This window comes from Martes martes, assembly GCF_963455335.1.
Source record: "Martes martes genome assembly, chromosome: 8".
Classification (NCBI taxonomy): domain Eukaryota; kingdom Metazoa; phylum Chordata; class Mammalia; order Carnivora; family Mustelidae; genus Martes; species Martes martes.
Window position 1 is genome coordinate 81,651,011 of NC_137895.1, and position 18,028 is coordinate 81,669,038.

General features: G+C 32.7%; 1 protein-coding gene across 1 annotated transcript in view; it reads left to right on the top strand.

The window, feature by feature from the left end:
- Positions 1 to 18,028, top strand: part of ARID2 (AT-rich interaction domain 2) — a 163,554-nt gene that overhangs the window by 79,086 nt on the left and 66,440 nt on the right. The window contains exons 4-6 of the mRNA XM_080810039.1: positions 5,025 to 5,158; positions 11,020 to 11,238; positions 14,997 to 15,064. Of these exons, the coding sequence (XP_080666165.1) occupies positions 5,025 to 5,158; positions 11,020 to 11,238; positions 14,997 to 15,064 (421 nt within the window). The remainder of the gene's footprint in view (positions 1 to 5,024; positions 5,159 to 11,019; positions 11,239 to 14,996; positions 15,065 to 18,028) is intronic.

Sequence of the window (18,028 nt, forward strand, 5' to 3'; positions counted from 1 at the left end):
AAATAAATAAAATATTTTAAAATAAAATAAAATAAAAATTTTTAATTTAAATTCAATTTAATTAACATATAGTGTATTATTAGTTTCAGAGGTAGAATTTGGTGATTTATCAGTTGCATCTAACAACTTTTTATATCAAGTGTTTATTATATCAAGTGCCCTTCTTAATGCCCATTACCCAGATATCCCATTCCTCCACCCACCTCCCCCACCCAGCAACCCTCAGTTTGTTCCCTATGATTAAGAGTCTCTTATGGTTTGTCTCCCTCTCTGATTTCATTTTATTTTTCCTTCCCTTCCCCAACAGTTCTCTGTTTTGTTTCTTAAATTCCACGTATCAGTGAGATTGTATGATAATTGTCTTTCTCTGATTGACTTATTTCACTTAACCATAATACCCTCTAGTTCCATGCACATCATCGCAAATGGCAAAATTTCATTCTTTTGATGGCTGAGTATAATTCCATTGTACATACATACCACATCTTCTTTATCCATTCATCTGTCAGTGGACATCTGGGCTCTTTCCATATTTTGGCTATTGTGGACATTGCTACTATAAATATTGGGGCGCATGTGCCCTGTAAGGTGAAATTTATAAAGGACTTAACCTCCCTGCACAACCACTGAGCTCAACTCGACTTTCTGTAAGTTCTTTTTTTAAATAATTGACACTCTCTGGATCCATTATCAGACGCACCCTCACTTTCTATTCAACCTTTAGTGGTTGAAGGAAATCCAATTAGCAATAATCCACGCCTCGGATAAACCTCATTGGCTATGATACTGCCACTGCGCAAAGCTGGTTGAAGGAAATCCAAATTGAACTTTCCTGTATATGTTTTCTGGCCTAGGATCTCCTTCACTAGATCACATCACTCTCTCAAGAAGTGTTTTGCAACTTAGTCTTGTAGATCCTTGAAGTTGCTTTTCATGGACCAGAAATTCTAGAAGTTTTTAACTTACAAATAATGCTGTATTCCTCTATTTTTATACTTTAAAAGTCATTACAATCAGATTTAAGGGAAGAGATGAATATGGGTCCTTGAACTGTCATCTTTAACTAAAAACAGTTCAAAAAGTTGTTATATAGAAGTGTTCCAATTATATGCATTTGATTTTTTTCCCTCGATCCAAGAATAATCAAGAGTTTTCTCGAGTGTTGTTGTTGTTAATGTCATTTTTAATTTCCAAGAATTCTACCAGAATATTTACAGTTGAAATCATATGATATCTGGGAATTACTTTAAAATAAGTTGAGAGAGGATTGTGAAGATAAATTGCATATGGGTTTGGAATTTTATATAATGAAAGTTATTTTTAATTATCTAAGAGTTTAATTTCTTTGAGTTATATTGTGGTTAGAGTATGTGCCTATATAATATTTAATCTTAAATTTATTATGGTGTTCTGTGTGAATTGATATATAATCAGTTTTGTAATTTCCATGGAGTTTTGAAAAGAAAATCATTGTATGTCTAATAAATCAATCTTATTGGTGATTATACTCAAATTTTCTACAACCTAATTTTTTTGTTTACTTGGTCTGTCAGATATTGTAAGAGGTTTAATTTTCCCATATTCATAATAATAGTGCCCATATTATTTGATGCTATTTTTAAATGGACTCTTAATCCATCCCTCTGCGTTATATTTCTATCAGTCACATTTATTAAGGTTTTTAATTAAACCGTACCATTTAAAATAATTTCTATATTATATGCCAACTTTTCACATTTGCCTTCCTCTAATTCTGTAACCTGTGACAGAGAATCTACTGTAAAGTAAGTTAAGGCCAAGTTGAAGAAAAAGAAGATAAAACTCATCTCACCTGAATCTGTTCCTGTCTGGATTCCAGTATTTTACCAGTCTTGAGTTAAATATGTAATGTACTAGGCAGATTACTGTAAGAGCTCAGTAAATACTTGCTTGATTAATATATTAACTATTCAAAGTGATGTCATTGACTTTGACAAGAGAGAGAGTAAAATGTAGTCTAACATTTATAATTTAATGAGTGAACACAGAATATCTCTCAGTGTATAAGCTCAAGGTCATGATAGAGAATATCAGAAAATTTAGACTTTGAAATGTAACTCTGTATTTTAGCTGCTCTTATCTGTTACTACTTTTTAGTTTTTAGAAGTATATAACTTCTTGAAAAGCCAAATACTTTGTACTTGTTTATTGAGAGAGACAAGAGATCAAAACTGGGTGCCAAAACCTTGAACAAAGAAATGTTGGGTCTCGGTCGGAAATATTTAATCATGACAGAACAAATACTGGTCCTTAAGCCAGGAACATAAAAATTTCAAAAATCATAATAATTTGCCTACACTACAGATTTTAGGGGAGTGAAATTAAGAATCTGTTTAGAGGAATAGGAGTATAACATGTCAAGGAACCAGAGGTCATTTTTTAATATTTTAAGAAAAATTGAATTATAAAGGGTTGCATGTGTATAATACACTGTTTATTATGAGTATATAGTGCTTGTGTTGTTATCAAGCTCTATATTGCTTGGACTCCATTTGGGGTATTTGGGAGGGAAAAATCATATTTATGGTCCTTCTTTACTAGTAATATTGTTTTCTTTCCCAGCTGTAATAAAAAACATAAATTTTAAATCTGTGCTGTTATGACTAACAAATTTATAGAAAGAATCTTAAAAATATTGTAGTTAAAGATTTTTATTTTAAAATTCTTTATCTTCGTTGTTGTTTTGATTCTATTTTGATAAAAATTATTTAATAGATTATTTATCTGTAGTTTTTTAACCATTCCAATTTCAAAAGACTGTACTCCCTAAATACCTCTGTCAATACTATTTCCTGAGTGATATAGATAATCCCTCATTTGCAGAAAATATGATTTATGAGCAGCTGTTTGTGTCTATACTTATATATACACTTCTTTTTATGATATCTGCATTAGAAACCCAAAAAGAATAGCCTTGATTTCTTTACCTATTTAAGTCCATTGTGAGTCTATCCTGAAGAGACTTCTTTTTAATCATCCTTTTGTTTTATGTTTTTAGACTATAAATCTATCTGCTGGGTGACATCCCCAGGATCAGGGTGAAATATATTCTCTCCTCAGTGCTCAAGGGTTGTATCTACACATATGTGTCTACTTTAGTATGCTCTATCTCCAACACTAAAGAAAAGTGTTAAATTCATTAGCTATCAAACTGCCAGCTAGGAAAGAGTTCCTTGCTCAAATTGAGTTTATATGGAGAACTTAGAAGGAGTGGAAAGGGACAGTTCAATTCCTTTCCAGGGTCAAAGATGTGAATTATTGTGCCTTGTAAAGCTGAAAGGGGAAAATAAGGAATGGTAACGATCTTCAATGTCATTAGTTTTTATATTTGTAAAATTATAGTTTGTATTTATCCCACCTTGAAAGTTAAGATTTGGTACTCAAAATAATACTTCCAAAATCATTGTATTTCTTCATTGATAACCCCCCTTTGTCATCTCAGCTGTCTATAACTAAAAAGCAAAGGGGTGGGTAGCTGTAGGACTTTGAAAATAGCTACTAATGGACTTAGTACCTGCTTGGATCAGGACTGGTAAAAGGGTTGATCTATAAAATAATCACATGTAGAACTTTTCTGTGGCAAATATAAGTCATTGTATTAATCAGTTCAACTTCTGATTTGTGAAGTGCAGTAACAAGTTTGTTAGCTACAGTGTTGTACTTGACAGAGGTTTGACCAGTTGTTTCACTATTTTAAAAGTTTACCTGGTAATCTTATTTTAAACTGGTAGGTGATGATAGATTGAGAATTTGGAAACTTCATTGTAATTGATGTCACGAGGATTAATCGGGACACCTGTGTGGCTCAGTCGTTTGACTGTCCCAGCTCTTGGTTTTGGCTCAGGTCATGTCCTCATGGGTGGTGGAATCCAGCCAGCCTGGCAAGAGGGGTGGGGAGGAGGTCTGGGCTGAACGGGGAGTCTGCTTGTAGATTCTCTCCCTCTGTCCCTCCTCGTACTCACACTCCCCCCCCCCCAATAAATAAATATTTAAAAAGAAGAGAGAGAGCATTAGGGGCACCTGGGTGGCTCAGTTGCTTAAGCGTCTGCCTTGGGCTTCAGTCATGGGATCGAGCCCACCTCAGGCTTCCTGCTCAGCAGGGAGTCTGCTTCTCCCTCTGCACCTCCTCCTCCCCACTCATACATGCACTCTCTCGCCCTCTTCTTCTCTCTCTGAAATAAATAAAATTTTTAAAAAATAATAAAAAATTTAAAAAGAGGATTAATCATATCCAGTAATGGTAATACGGTAGGGGATATAGGAACTATCTTATAAATTAGTTAAAATATATTAGGCTATCACTTTTGGATGGAAGTTTATTTAGAATGAGCATACCATTTCCAATGTCTGTCCAGAGAAAATATTCAAATAAGTGCACAGATTAAGTTTATTGCTGTTCTATCATTTGTAATAGCAAAAAGCAAAACTGAAAGTAGTTATACACTAGAGATCTAGTTAAATTATGATATATGGATAGGATCAAATATTATGCAGCTGTTAAGAAAAACAAGCAGTACTAATGTACTTACATAGTTAGATCTATAAAATATATTGTTAAATAAAATTAGGCACAGAAAATATATGTATTCCAGTATGCTTGTGAACCTGATGAGTGAGACTGGGGGTTGAGGATGGACCAAGGGTTAGAGAATCTTCTCATTTTCACTTGGCTTTTAAATGACTTCCTATATATTTTTTAATCAATAAATCAAATGTTCTCCCATTCATGTACATGTGTTTGTCTTTGATATTTGGGTAATGGTGTGGTCTTTCTGAAAATATAAGAACCCTTAGAAGCATTTCATTGAGTTTGTCTGCAGTACCACTGTTGAAGTGACTGTTTCCCTAATATGAGCCTTGTGGTATCGTAACTATTTTTTAAATTTAGGGGCTCTGGGGAAGGAAAACAGATACATGTGGTAAGAGTTAAAAAATAAGATGTAAATCTGTTTGTAAAACTCAGCTGTGTTGTTTTTCTGTTTCAGTTACCTAGAAAAGTACGAGAAAGTTCATCATTTTGGGGAGGATGATGATGAGGTACCACCAGGCAATCCAAAGCCACAGCTTCCTATTGGTGCAATTCCATCTTCCTACAATTACCAGCAACACAGTGTGTCAGGTAAGTATCACTGGAGATTGTCCGGCTTTGAATTAGGAAAATAGACATCATCCAGTGAATTAATCCTTTACTTTGCACATTCAACTTTCAAAGATCAACATCTAATTGGTATCAGGGCCCTTTCTGTAATAGACTGTATAAGATTTTTAGTTGTAGGAATTTTCAGAGTTACAAATATCTGTACTTTCAAGTGAAGTTTTTTCCTTATTTTTTTAACTAATGGTCAGTTTAATTTGAATAGTCACTAAAATGAGAAGAAGGAGGTTGTATAGGGTTAGGGAGGTCAAGACTACTTAGCATCTACTGGATTTTCTACAATTACTGGAACTTCCAGCATCAGAATTCCACAGAAATGTTTCTATTTGAGTATTTTTTCCTTAGGTACCACAGATAAGATTTTTCTTTTTCATTTAAGTCATTCTTATAAGAGTTACAGAGGAATCTGCAGCTAAAAAGAGCAGGACTCAAATTGGAAATAATTAGGTTGAGAGTTTAATAAAAAGGTTATTGAGGCAGAGTCAATAGGGGTTCCTCTGTTTAGTAGCTTTGAGTGTTGGGACTGTGTTGACTAGGAGGGGAACTCCGAAGAGACAGCATCTCTTTTCTTCAGTCACCAACATTTGGCCTAAAAAAGAAGAGATACGTCTTTTTTAAGGGTATTTTCTTGATAAAATTTACAATTCTCTAGATATTTATTATTCTTTATTGGTGGTAGTCCTGGTCTCATAGATAATCTGTCACTAGATTTAAGCTTTCTCATTGTGTCAGTATCACTAATTTTATTATCCATTATCTATTTTCAAAGTTTCTTTCATGTTGAATTTGACTCCATATTTCTTTCCTGGTCTGTAATAACTAAAGAAACAGAATCACCTAGAATCTGATCATTACTAGAAGAGGCTTCATCATCTGATGCTTTTGGATAATGGGGGTGGAAGTTGGTGGCGATGAGTACAAACCAAACCTCACTTTGTTTTTAATGAGTAGTTAATTACCTCAAGAACCAAGATTAAAGGAGAACATTCTAAGTCACCATGTAAAAATCTTGCTAATAGTTTAAGCTGATAAAATAAAATGGGGTAACTTATTAGGTGATACACTCTCTGTTCCTAGAAAGGGCTAATGACCATTACTGAATTCAAGGATGTTGTACAGGGTATTCCTGCATTGAATGAGACATTATACTAATGACCTTTAAGACCATTTTCAACTTTATAGAACTCTGTGTTTTATGTATATTACAGTAACAACAGAACTGTTCATTTTTTTAGCTTAATACAGTTTGGTGTCTGCTATTACAACTCCCTAAGCTGACCCATTTCTACTTTTGATCTTGTTTAAAATGAAAATTTTTCTGGATATTTTTTTCTTTTCTTTCCTCCCCTAATTAAACTGATTACCTCAAGAAAAAAAGATGTGAAATAATTCTGGTATTTCAGAAGCCTAATGAAAGTCATTGATAGAGTTACTATTACAAGTTAAGGGAATGACAGAATTGCTTAACTTGGTGTTAGAATAACTCCTTTCTGATATACTGTCATATATGTGCCTTTTTTTTAAAAGGAGAATCTGAGCAGTTATACAACATGTAGCATGTTTAACAAAATCAGAATTGGGGGCTAATGAAAGGAAAGAAAGAAGGAATTGCTGAGGAACGTCAGACTATAATATATCTAATTCACACTGAGAAGAGGTAGTATTTTAGAGAAGCATTTATGAACTTGAAGGTGCTTTTTTAAGGACGAGGCATAACAACATTATGACAGTGTTCTGAAAATTAATGTGATTATCTATATACAAAACAAATCCTTTATTAAGATGCTTTTCAGTTGTCACTAAGGTAAATAGAGTAAGCTTCATACCTGTCAATTTGTGCGTGTGTCTGTGTGTTTTAAATAAACACCAAATTAGACTTACATAGTGGTAGATTAGGAGCCTTTAGGAAATTTTAATTAGAACCTATAGAAGATTTGTGACTACATCTTTGGTCATACAGTCTTATTGCTCTCTTTGTAGGTTTGGACAAATGTATTTGGATCAGTATATTTATCTAGATACATTTATATTGTTGATATTAAGAAAAACTATTTTAAAATAACATTTTGAAATAATCATTTTTAATTGACAGTAGCTCTAGGGCATTTGGCATGGAGTGCAGTTTTAGTTGATGTAATATTGTACATTGATAGAATATGGGACCAGATTTTTCCTTAAAGAAACTTACTCTGGCTTTAAGTGGCAAAAAATATTGAGTAGATTTTGCCTGGAGTTTTAGGATTATTAAACACTAGCATCAATATATGACAGTTTTGTCATTTATTTGCATAGTTTTTCATACGTTTCCTTACCACAGATACCTAATCCTTTCTTTGCTTTCCTTCTTTCTCTATTTTGTTGTTGTTGGTATTCATTTGGATACAGTCAGTTCTGCAGAATTATAGGGAGATTATTAAGTAATTTTTTGTTCATCTTACATTTTAAAATTAAAATAAAAAATTAATTTTTAAGTTAAAATATATTAAAAATTTATATGCAATATCTTTAGTAGAAAAATTATGAAAGACAAAGTTGACAAATGACAACTCACTGAAATTGTGGAATTTCAGAGCTAGCGAGGATATTAGTAATCATTAATCCAGTCTAATCTTTTTGATAAAAAGAGGTCAAGCACTCTGTCCATTTTCAGTTTTGGTGCTTAAATTTGGAAAAGTTTTATACAGGACGTTGTGTGTGTTTTGTTTTTTTTTTTATTTTATCAGTTTTATTTAGGTAAAGATTTTCCTTTAAATCCCCCATAGTCTAAAAAAAAAAAAAAAAACCCATAGTCTAACAGACATTCAGACTATGATAATCACTGCCAATAATAGAAAGAGTGTATTGTTTAATTTCTATAGTGTGAACAGCACTCCAGGAATAATTCTCCCTTTCAGAGTGATGGCCTTAGATTAAGTTTGTCAGCAGTGATATGCTGTTATAAACTTTGAGTCAAGAATGTTGAAAATAAATTTCTAATCCCATACCAGTTATGAAATTGTAGCTGTTCAATCACATTTCCTTGGGGAAGGGAATGAAAGGGAAGCTCTTAAAATCTTATAAACAATTTCTCCTACATTATGTTAGAAATCTTTACCAAGCCTGATATAAAGGACTTTTTGTAATTATCGTATTTATCTATTTTATTTTAATCGGAGATGTCTTTGGCAAAGTCACTCAGGAAAGGATGCACTGAATTGAGTATCTGATGGCATCTTTCATTCTTCAGTAGCAAAAAACAGCAATTTTGAGGTCATATTGAACCCACATAAACAAGAATGTGACAGATGTTGAATGTGGGTTCTAAGTTTTTTCTCTGAAAGAGATTTGTCTGAAAGTTTCATGGAAGCTCTAAACTATTTAGTCCCACTGTACAGTATAGAAATATCAAAATCTGTTCTTATATTCACAGAAGTTTTGTTACCTTTTCTCCAGATTTTATGTTTATGTTATGTTGTTATTAGAAATTTTATTTATCAAGATTATAGAAAATGAACAAATATTATTCAGTTTTAAATATTGTAAAGAGTCTCTTGTCATAATAGTTTATTACTCTATTGTGGAACTTATTTATCATTATATTAGAAAGAAATCCCTAGACCATTTGAGAATCGAAGAGGTGTCATCTCAGTTGTCTAAAGTGGGAAATAAAGAAATTTCTTCCCTATATGATTTGATTTTGTGGCAAGTTATGATAATAGATTCCTACTTGTAATCCATTTAGCAAGGTTTTAAAAAATTCTTTAAAAATTCATGTATTTCTGAAATGTCTCATCTAGAGGTTTTCTATCTCTTGTTTTCTTGCCTCTTTGCATTAAACTAGTTATATCTTTATGTGAAAAATGTACTTGGAGTATATGTCTGAGGGCATAGCTACCAAGGTCTACACTACCCAAATTAAGAGTCAGTATTTCTAGAAATATGATGTTTTTCTTAGATATTATGATTCTGTAACATATTAGTATTCTGTAAGCCCATCTTCCTTACCTTCAAAGTTTTGAAGATTTTTTTTGTTTTGTTTTTAAAGATTTTACTTATTTATTTGACAGAGCGAGACAGTGAGAGAGGGAACACAAGCAGGGGGAGTGGGAGAGGGAGAAGCAGGTTTTCCACCTAGCAGGGAGCCCGATGTGGGGGTCGATCCCAGGACCCTGGGATCATGACCTGAGCAAAAGGTAGACGTTTAACAACTGAGCCACCCAGGCGCCCCTAAAGTTTTGAAGATGTTTTAAATTAATTGTCCTACAGACGATCTTAGTTAACTTGGCTTAGGCAAAGATTTCTTAGGACATGAAAGCATGAACTATAAAGTAAAAATTTATAAATTAGACTTCTATCAAAATTTAAAACTTGTGCTCTTCAAAGACACTTTTAAGAAAAAAAGATAAGCCATTGTTTGGGAGGAAATATTTATTAAATGTTAGATTCAGAATATTTAAAACTGGCTGTTGAAATGCTGGCAGGGATGCAAAGCAACAGGAACCCTGTATATTGTCAGTGGAAACGCAAGATGCTATAAGCCACTTTGGAAAACAGCTTCACGGTTTCTTACCCAGTTAAATATACACTTATATGTGGTCCAGCAATCCAAGGGAAAGGAGAAAATATTTCTGCATGAAGTTCTGTATATGAATGTTTATAGCAGCAGTGTTCATAAGTCCCCAAAACCGAAAACCGTCCAGATGTCCCTCATCTAGGGAATGGATGAACAAATTGTGTTCTACCCTTTCTGTAGCATTAAAAAGAAACAAACTACTGATACATGCATCAACATGGATTGAAAGAAATCAGATATAAAAGACTACATACTGGGGGTGCCTGGGTGGCTCAGTGGGTTAAGCCTCTGCCTTCAGCTCAGGTCATGGTCTCAGAGTCGGGATCGAGCCCCACATCGGGCTCTCTGCTCAGCAGGGAGCCTGCTTCCCCCCCGCCCTCTGCCTCTCTGCCTACTTGTGATCTCTCTCAAATAAATAAAATCTTAAAAAAAAAAAAAAGACTACATACTGTATGATTCCATTTATTTGCTATTTTGAAATAAAGTTATAGAAACAAAGTAGATCAGTGTTTGTGGGTAGGACAGGGGTTTAACTGCAGAAAAGGTTAAATAAACTTTTTGGGGTGATGGAAATATTCTATCTTCATTGTGGTTGTGGTTTTTTAATAATTTGTCAAGGGGCGCCTGGGTGGCTCAGTGGGCTAAAGCCTCTGCCTTCGGCTCAGGTCATGGGATCGAGCCCTGCTCCGCAGGGAGCCTGCTTCCCTTCCTCTCTCTCTGGCTGCCTCTCTGCCTACCTGTGATCTCTGTCTGTCAGACAAATAAATAAAATTAAAAAAAAAAACTATTAAAAATTTGTCAATACTCACAGAACTAAAAAGCATGAATTTTACTGTGTTAATTATATTGCCATAAATCTGACCCAAAAAATGATAATTCTCCTATAGTTGAGTAAAGAAGGTAGCCAAAGTCTCTAAAATTGTGATATTGTTAAAAATTTCAAAGGAACCAGTATCCCTGGCTTATAATATATAAAAACCTGATACAGTCCCTTGAAGTAGGAGAGTAAAAAGTGTAGAGTATGTAAATTTAAGTAATGATATATTGATAATTTGGTAATGATATCCAAAAGGGTATAATAGTACTTTTTTTTGTATTTTATTACTTTCTGAAGACTGTAATTTTAACTTAAGTTTAGAAAGTTGAACTCTTTAAACTTCTACTTAATTTAAATTTTATAAAGGAAAACAAGCTTCTGTCCTGCATTTGTAAGATATTAATGATAATGGTTTTTAATCCTTGATATACTTAAGATGTTTTGTTTTTATCTTAGATTATCTGCGTCAAAGTTATGGGCTATCTATGGACTTCAATTCGCCAAATGATTATAATAAATTGGTGCTTTCACTGTTATCTGGACTCCCAAATGAAGTGGACTTTGCTATTAACGTATGCACTCTTCTATCAAATGAAAGCAAGCACGTCATGCAACTTGAAAAAGACCCTAAAATCATCACTTTATTACTTGCTAATGCCGGGGTGTTTGATGACAGTAAGTTTTAAGCTGAACCTATCATACCGTATGATCATTCTATAAAGGTGTTAGGGATTTTTAAAAAAGGCTTTTAAGGAGAAAATTTTTATTGGTATAATAGCATTCTTTATTTGCTTTTATTGTATTAAATGTGTTATTTAAGATAATGAATGGGTTTTTTAGCCTTAAATATTCAAATAGTAATGATCTCACTAGAACTTTTGAAATAAAAATCTTGGATTTTTCTTAGAGTAGTGATAAGGGTTTCTTGATGTTAGAAGATTGTTTGATACAAAATCTTGATATAAAAAACTAGAACCTGAAAGAAATTGTTTTTTTCCTAATGTGTCATTGTAATTTTTAATTAAACAGTTTGTCGGTGTATTTTAAAATTTGCTGCCTAAATAAAATAAAAGTTATCAGATATTTCACATCCTTTTTACTTATAGGATTTGCTAGTTGTAGATTTTTATAAGTCAAATCCTTTATTTTCTATGACATTGTCTCATTACATCTAGATTACTCTTAAGACTAAATTGTTCAAAAAGAAAAAAAGATTAAATTTTTTATTTCTCTAATTGTAGTTAAAAGGGATTTAGAAAATATGTTTTGAAATTTTTTTCTGCTCATGGTTTTTCATTTTAAAATATGTTGGCTGAATGTTACTGATATACAATTTTTTCTTGCTAATCAACCCTCCTTCTATTCCAATGCCATTTTTTTCTGGAAGTATATACTATTAAAGGTTAAAGTATGGGGATAATTCCAAATAGGGTAGATAGCATGAATCAAAAGGAAGTTCTGGGTGCACATAGTCACAAGGAGAGAGGGATTTAATTTATCCCCTGGGAAAAAGACTGAGCAGTTCAAGAACAAACTGCCCATAATATCTTCTCAACGATTCAGATATATGGAGAAAAAAAAAGGATAAGGTATTGACATATTGAAATTATTTTATCATGTAGAAACTATTTGTATAGCACAGTAGAGATAGTTTGAGAGAGAATTTCTTTAATATGTTATAGATTCATGACAGTTACTGTTTTTATCTTTCAGTAGCAACATGTTTGCAAATGAGTTCATTTTTCTGCAGTTTGATTTGGGTCAGGTAGTAGACGCTTAAAACATAATTTTATTTGAGATTGTTCAAGTAGGATTCCTTAGAATTTGACAGGTACTTAGGTTGTATGAAGACAATTCTGAAATGTTTAAACAAAAGTGAAAACTAGTTTCTTCCCCTGCCTGAAAGTCTCATTGGTTACATGAGGGAGGAACAAAGTACTTCTCAGTTTGTATTGTAACTTTGGAGATCTAAATTTGGTGGATTTCGGTCTTACTTTCGTGTTCTATGGTTCCTAATACTTTGTTTTGATCTTTTTTTTTTTTTTTTTTAAAGATCTTATTTATTTATTTGAGAGACAGAGATCACAAGTAGGCAGAGAGGCAGGCAGAGGGGGAGGGGGAAGCAGGCTCCCTGCTGAGCAGAGAGCCAGATGCTGGGCTCCATCCCAGGACCCTGGGACCATGACCTGAGCCGAAGGCAGAGGCTTTAACCCACTGAGCCACCCAGGCGCCTCTTGTTTTGATCTTTTAAGGACATCTTCCAGCATTTAGTAGAGAATAAAGTTAAAAATGTTCACATTTAGAAACCTTAAAATGAAGTTTTTAGAAAAATTAAATATTCTCAAACCAGAATAGTTTAAGTCTTGACCATTTAATCATTGGATAAGGATTACGTGTGTGTGTGTGTGTGTGTGTGTGTGTGTATGATAAAAGTTATCTTACCAGTTCTGGTATACTGAGGCATGACATTCTTCAGACCTAGTTTAATCTTCGTGCATTTTTTAGTCACTTTTAATTATCTAAAAGCCTAAATCATTAATGAGTGTAGCAGTCTAAAACTAGTAATCTAGCAAATGATATTTAAGGAATATTACTGTCATTTCAACAGTCAGAAGTTTAGAGTTCCAGACTACATAAGGACTTTTTGAAGACCCTGTACCTAAAGCAGTGATTAGGAAAGTAAATCCTTTAACTTTGAGGATTATCAATATATTTGATTTGGTTAGGCTTTTGAGAGGTTTTGATTTATAATTTATTTATGTATTTTTAAATATTTTATTTATGTATTTGACAGAGAGAGAGAGATCACAAGTAGACAGAGAGGTAGGCAGAGAGAGAGGGGGAAGCAGGCTTCCTGCTGAGCAGAGAGCCTGATGCGGGGCTCCATCCCAGGATCCTGGGATCACGACCCCAGCTGAAGGCAGAGGCTTTACCCCACTGAGCCACCCAGGCGCCCCTGATTTATTTTTTAGGACATGGAATTTTAATGAGATAAATGTAGATGACACATCCTTTATAAAGTGTGTCTATATTTTTTGTGTATTTGAAGAAGTATAGTAAAAGTTCTATTTGACAAAAAATTTAATTTTTCCATCTTATATTTCCATTCAATATTCTTTTCTCAGTGAAGTTTTTCTTTATAAGGTTTTTTCAGGACAAACAAAACTTTGTTTCTTTAGTGGTCTTCTTTAGTGATACGTGGGTTTCATTTTTCTAATTAATTGCTACTTATATGTAAGTTTGCTATTTTATGAAATTCTTTATTTATTAAAAACTTTCACATCTGTTCTTTTATCATTTCCTCATGACTGTATTTTTAATGTTAATATCATTGATAAACTTAATTTATGTTAAAATTTACTCCTCATCCTTTTTAATATTTTTTCAATGAAAATTCTTGTTCTCATCTAAATACTTCATAAACTTTTTTTTTACTCAATATTAAGGAAATATTAGGTCTGTACTTAAGGACATAGTAAGATTATAAAGATTCAGTGAATCTTTTTACAACAGAAAATATATCCATTTGCTATGGTGGTTACAACATATCCATTAAGGATGCGTTTTTGTTTTTTAAAGAATTTTGTTCGCAAAACTAGTTTTTCTATTAACAATTGCCACTATATAGTTTTCTTTCTGTATTCCAAAAGAACTAGCTTTCATTACAGAATTAATACCATGGTTGATGAAAGCACTTCCTAATTTTTAAAGGCAGATGCTTATTGTGTCACAGTTGAAGACATTTGTATCATACTGCTTAGCTGTCTGGTTCTATAAACTGACAATGTGAGCTGGCAATATAAAGGAGGAAAAAAATTATATAACATGTACTTATGCCTTAACCTTTGTTGTGGGGGACTTAAGGGTACAGTGTTACTAAGAATTTGAATTGAATGATTTGATTTTTCTTCTGAACAATTCTATCACATGCAAAGAAGCTATAGGCCTGAGTATGTTTCTTAAGGGAGATTTCATTTGTGGAAATTATTTCCAAAGAATGCCTTGCCCTTTATTATTTGAAATATGAATTATACAATTATTTTTGAAATTAATATAAAGATTTAAAATTTTTAAAATCTGGCAACCTGAAAGCAATAGCATTAGTTTGACTTTTTGATATTTTTCTCCTCTAGAAATGAAGCCTAATACAGAGTAACTGTTATAGTACGTTTCATTTCTTTTCTCTATTGTTTGTATAAATATTATAAAAATGAGTTGTATATTTTTAGTTTATAGAAAAAAGTTTTTTTTAATTCTGTAATTTAAAAATTATATTTCAAAAGAGATTATCATGACTTTGTGTCATTTACCATGAAATAGTTTTTAGCAAAGAAGATACTTAGATGTATTTTTATTGTTTTTTCCACATCTATCTTAAGGAATTAAGTGAAAGAATAATTCCATTGTACTGAATATACTGTTTATTCTTTTAGCTTTAGGATCCTTTTCTACTGTATTTGGTGAAGAATGGAAGGAGAAGACTGATAGAGATTTTGTTAAGGTAACTCACATAAAATATTGAACCATTGAATTACATGTCACCAAGGGTCAAGGATCCATGGTTGCTTATTTTATATACATAGCACTTACACTTTAATCTTTAGTGTAATATATAAAGGTTCCTATTTAAAAGTTGTGATCGAGTAAAAAAATGGAGTGGCTAATAAATAAAATTCTGGTTTTATTATACATTGATTTCCGAAAGTGATAAATCTGTAAGAAAAGCAATAAATCTGAGAATGCCTAGATCTGAGCAGTAATCCTTAAGGTTGTTTTTCAGTTCACTTAATCACTCTTTAGTTGTATCTAATATTTCACTTGACTCATTTGTTAAATGTGTTAAAATGTGTGTTTTAATTTCTAGAACTTCTCTTTGTATTTTTTCAAATTTGCCCTTTTGATCTTTTATACTTTTAGTAAATCAAATCATATATATTTTAAATATACTTTATTAATATTCAAATTATGTATACATTAAATTTATACAAATGTAAATGTATAACTATCTAAAATATAAGTTAAAAATTATGTGTACAAAAACACACACACCTGACAATTCCGATACATAAGCCTCTTGCAATTCTAATTCTAGTCACTCTGAGTCAGGGTGGATTATTCCTTCGTATCTTATAACCTTGGTTTATAAATTTTAGCAGACTTTTCTATGGGATATTTGTGTGGATTGGATGGAGAGTTCATTTCTTCACTTCTTGTTGGGATTTGCTAGTCACCAGAAAATAAATACTGGTCAGAATGGCTTTATATTTTTTGTTGATTCTGGTAATAAAACCAAACTCATGGGGGCTATGGAGCAGGCTAGTGGTGAAATATTTGGGAGATTGTTTTTAACTCAAACTCAAATAGGGACAGTCAACTCCTTTTCCTCTCTTTATTTGAGGATGTTAGACCTTCTAGTTTCTCACCCTAATATGGAGTTGCATATTAATTCCCCACTTCACAAGTTCACCCAAAGTCTTATATTCTGTCCTCACCCCACCCATTAAAAGCCAAGCCTCTTGGTTGTAGTTAAGCAGATGATTTCCTTAACTTCAGAAAAGTGGTGATTAAAGTGTAAGATGCACAAATTGCGTATTTATTTATGCAATCACAATGGGGAGTGGGGGTTGTGAGTATAATTGCTAATTACTTGAAATCTAGAAGACACAAATATGTTGAAGATGATTAGATGATCACCTCTCTTGCATGTTTTCATTAATTTCTGCTCTTTATATTTCTTTTTATATGGTATATTTTTTGGATTTAATTTACCACACTTTTTATAATCTCTTGGTGCTTAGAGCATTGATTTTTAGTTTTGTTTTTTTCTAATACATACATTTAAAGCCATAAAATTCTTTCTAAGCACATATTTAACTTTATTCTCCTAATTCTGATATTTCATGTTTTCATAACTCAGAGTATCTTAAAATTTCCATTATGACATCTTCTTGATACATGGATAGTTTTGAAGGGAAGTTTCTTTCTTCCTTTTTTGTTTTTAAGTTTTTAAGAAAAATTCCAGTTAGTTAGCATACAGTGCAGTGTTAGTTTCAGGTATACAGTATAGTGACTCAACACTTGCATACAACAACCTTTGCTAATCACAGCAAGTGTGCTCCTTAGCCTCTATCTCATATTTCACCCATACCCCCACCCACCTTCCCTCTGATAACCATCCGTTTGTTCCCTGTAGTTAAGAGTCTGTTTCTTGATTTACCTCTCTGTTTTCCCCTTTGCTTGTTTTGTTTCTTAAATTCATATATGAGTGAAATCATACAGTATTCATCTTTCTCTGACTTATGTCACTAACCATTATACTCTCTAGCTCTATACATGTCATTGGAAATGACAAGACTTCATTCATTTGTTGGATGAATAATATTCCTTTGTATGTATATAATCTATGTATTTAGAGATATAGACATAGATATAGATATAGAAGGAAAAATATGCCAGTCTTCTTTATCCATTCATCAGTTTAAGACACGGGCTGTTTCCATAATTTGGCTATTGTAGATAATGCTGCTATAAATAAATAAATATGGGAGTGCATGTATTGCTCCAAATGAGTATTTTTGTATTCTTTGGGTAAGTACCTAGTAGGTACTGGCTGGATCCTAGGGTAGTTCTATTTTTAGCATTTTGCGGAACCTCCACACTGTTTCCCAGACTGGCTGCACCAGTTTAAATGCCCACCAACGGTGAAAGAGGGTTCCCCTTTTTCCACATCCTCAACAACACCTGTTGTTTCTTGTTTTGTTGATTTTAGCCATTCACACTGCTGTGAGGTGATATCTCATTGTGGTTTTGATTTGTATTTCCCTGATGGTGAGCAATGTTGAGCATCTTTTCATGTCTCTTGGCCATCAGTATGTCTTCTTTGGAAAAATGTCTATTCATGCCTTCTGCCCATTTTTTAATTGGATTATTTGCTTTTCGGTGTTGAGTTTTATAAATTATTTATATATTTTGGATACTAACCCTTTATCAGATATGTCATTTGCAAATATCTTCTCTTAAAGGGAAGTTTCTTAATGTCCAAAAAACATACAGTTTTTGTAGTTTTCTTTTTCTTTAAGAAACAAGGCAGGGGATCATAGGGGAAGGGGCTTGGGGATGGGGTGGCTGGGCAATGGACATAGGGGTGGGTATGTATTGTAGTAAGCTCTGGGTGTTGTGTAAGACTGATGAATCACAGATGTGTACCCTTCAAACAATGTGTTATATATGTTATTTCAAAAAAAAAAAAAGCAATGGAAAAAAAAACTAACTGAATTTCACTATGCAGAAACAATATACTTTGTATAATCTTAAACTTCTGAAATACTTCCACTTTCATTTATTTCATAGTCTAGCACTGATGAGATTTTATAAACACTATTTATATTTATATATATTTTGAAGTTGTTGGATATAAATTGCTGTGTATATCAGGCCAACATGGTTAGTCATGTTATTTGTATTT